The sequence below is a fragment of the Tupaia chinensis genome, unplaced genomic scaffold (genome assembly GCF_000334495.1).
Source record: "Tupaia chinensis unplaced genomic scaffold, TupChi_1.0 Scaffold141293_1, whole genome shotgun sequence".
NCBI lineage: Eukaryota > Metazoa > Chordata > Mammalia > Scandentia > Tupaiidae > Tupaia > Tupaia belangeri.
Window position 1 is genome coordinate 472,829 of NW_006201156.1, and position 1,921 is coordinate 474,749.

At 64.3% G+C, this 1,921-nt stretch overlaps 1 protein-coding gene across 7 annotated transcripts in view; it reads left to right on the top strand.

Moving 5' to 3' along the window:
• Positions 1 to 1,921, top strand: part of PPCDC (phosphopantothenoylcysteine decarboxylase) — a 19,921-nt gene that overhangs the window by 13,976 nt on the left and 4,024 nt on the right. For all 7 annotated transcript variants that reach the window (XR_003546957.1, XM_006163039.2, XM_006163038.1 and 4 more), the window contains exon 4: positions 142 to 270. Coding sequence is in view for 6 of the 7 variants with exons in the window: in XM_006163039.2 (XP_006163101.1) it covers positions 142 to 270 (129 nt within the window). In the remaining variant the exon portion in view is untranslated. The remainder of the gene's footprint in view (positions 1 to 141; positions 271 to 1,921) is intronic.

The following is a 1,921-nucleotide window of genomic DNA, read 5'->3' on the forward strand; positions in this document are numbered from 1 at the left end:
CGGGCTCGCAGTGAGGGGGAACGGAGGTGCACATGGCGGGGGGCGGGGGGGAGCTCCTGACTCATCGCGGGCCGGCTTCTCTCCCCTCCGCCATGCGGGGCGGGTGCCAGCTCAGTGACCCCACTCCCTTCCCCCCGCCAGATGTGGAAGTGCCGCTCGGACCCAGTTCTCCACATTGACCTGCGACGGTGGGCAGACCTCATGCTCGTGGCCCCGCTGGATGCCAACACCCTGGGGAAGGTGGCCAGCGGCATCTGCGACAACCTGCTTGTGAGTGGGGCCTGGTGCCCGGCCCTCCCCGGGGCTGCTGGGCCGTAACCGTCCCTGTACCTACCCCTGGGCCTGGCCGTGCTCAGGAAGAGCAGTCCTCCTAGTCTCACTGCTCTCCAGCCAGTGGCCAAGCGGCCTGGTCCTGCTGGGCCAGCCTGACCGCTATGCTGCCCCAGCACGGCCGCCTCTCACCGCCCCTCGGCGCCCAGTCAGGCACCTAGCCAGGCACCCCCCTCAGCCCCTCCTCTCCCTCGGACCCTCGTCCTCTGTCCTTGGTCTCCCCGCCTGGTCCCATGCCCGTCCCTTCAGCTCTGCCCACCAGGACCTGGATCACGCGTGGCCCAGTGGCACTGCGTCCTCGGGGATCACTCGCACATCTTGCTCTCGTGGCTTCTCACGGGGCTGAGGCACAGGTGCCCTGCGTGTCGGGGAGCGCTCCGTTGCTGGCCCTGGGTGACCTTGGGAGGAGCGGTTTGTCGTGACTTATGGTTTAGTGGCTGGGTCATGCCAAGGCGTAGGGCTGACCTGCAGCATGGCAGGGAGCAGGATCGTGGCAGAGTGGCCACCTGTCCGTTTCTGGGTCCCCTTCCCTCTGCTCATACACCCCCGGAACCGGCCTTGGGGCCCCGCCTGTGTGATGTGACCACATCTGAAGGCCCCACCCTGGATACCACACGGGGATCAAGGTTTTCACTTCACACGTCTCCCATACAGACAGGTCCCAACAAGTCCCAAGTCCCTGGTGTAAGGGGACACCCAGTCACCGCCCGCTAAGTCCAGGTCCCAGAACATGAAGTCTTGTGGGGTAAACGTATCCAAAGTGTAATGGAGGAGAGAGGAGGGTGAGGGAGAGGCTGGTGGCCGGGGAGGAGAGAAGCAGAAGCCCCCCCAGCTGGCAGAGTGGGGCTTCCTGAGCCCCGAGAGGCTCTGGGAGCCGTGTCCTCCAAGAGGCCCTTTGTCATCAATCTTTCTGGAAGGACCAGGTGACCTGCCCCTCTCCCCTCTCCTTGTCACCCTGCTCTGTTTATTGCACGCCCGGCTTCTTACTGGGAGCTCGAGCACAAGGACCTCACGCTGCACGGGCCACCGGGACCGCCGGGAGAGGCTTTTCCGTCACCCAGTGGGGGGCGGGGGGGAGCAGGACAGTCTTTGCCAACCCCGTCATTGTCCTGTGTCAGCCCCGCCTTGCACAGGGCTAGGTGTGTGGTGGGGTTCAGTACATGCTTACTACACGTATGACGTGACCGGAAGGCTGCTGTGCAGGTAGCCGGGAGCTTTTCAGGGTCCGATGTGGTACAGGAAGCGAGTAACGGGGCTGGGTCAGGATTTGGGGCGTTCGTGTGAGATCCATGTCCTTGTCTACGGGTGTTAGGGTCGAAGCGTCTGCAACTGATTTAAGCGTCGTTTGTGTAAGAGCACAGGGTGAAGAAGAGCGACCACCGACCACCGTGCGAGGGGCTGGGGGCAGCTGCCCACTGAGTCCAAATTCAGAGCTTCAAGCTTTGGGGAGAAGGGAGGGCTGGGAGCTGCGGTGTCTTGCAGGGCTGACCAGAGGCTGGGGCAGCCGAGGCTCCTGGCCCGTCCCTGGAAGCAGGTCAGAGCCCTGCAGAACCAGCACCAGCTCCCAGTCTCCATCCTCCCTCCCTCCCCC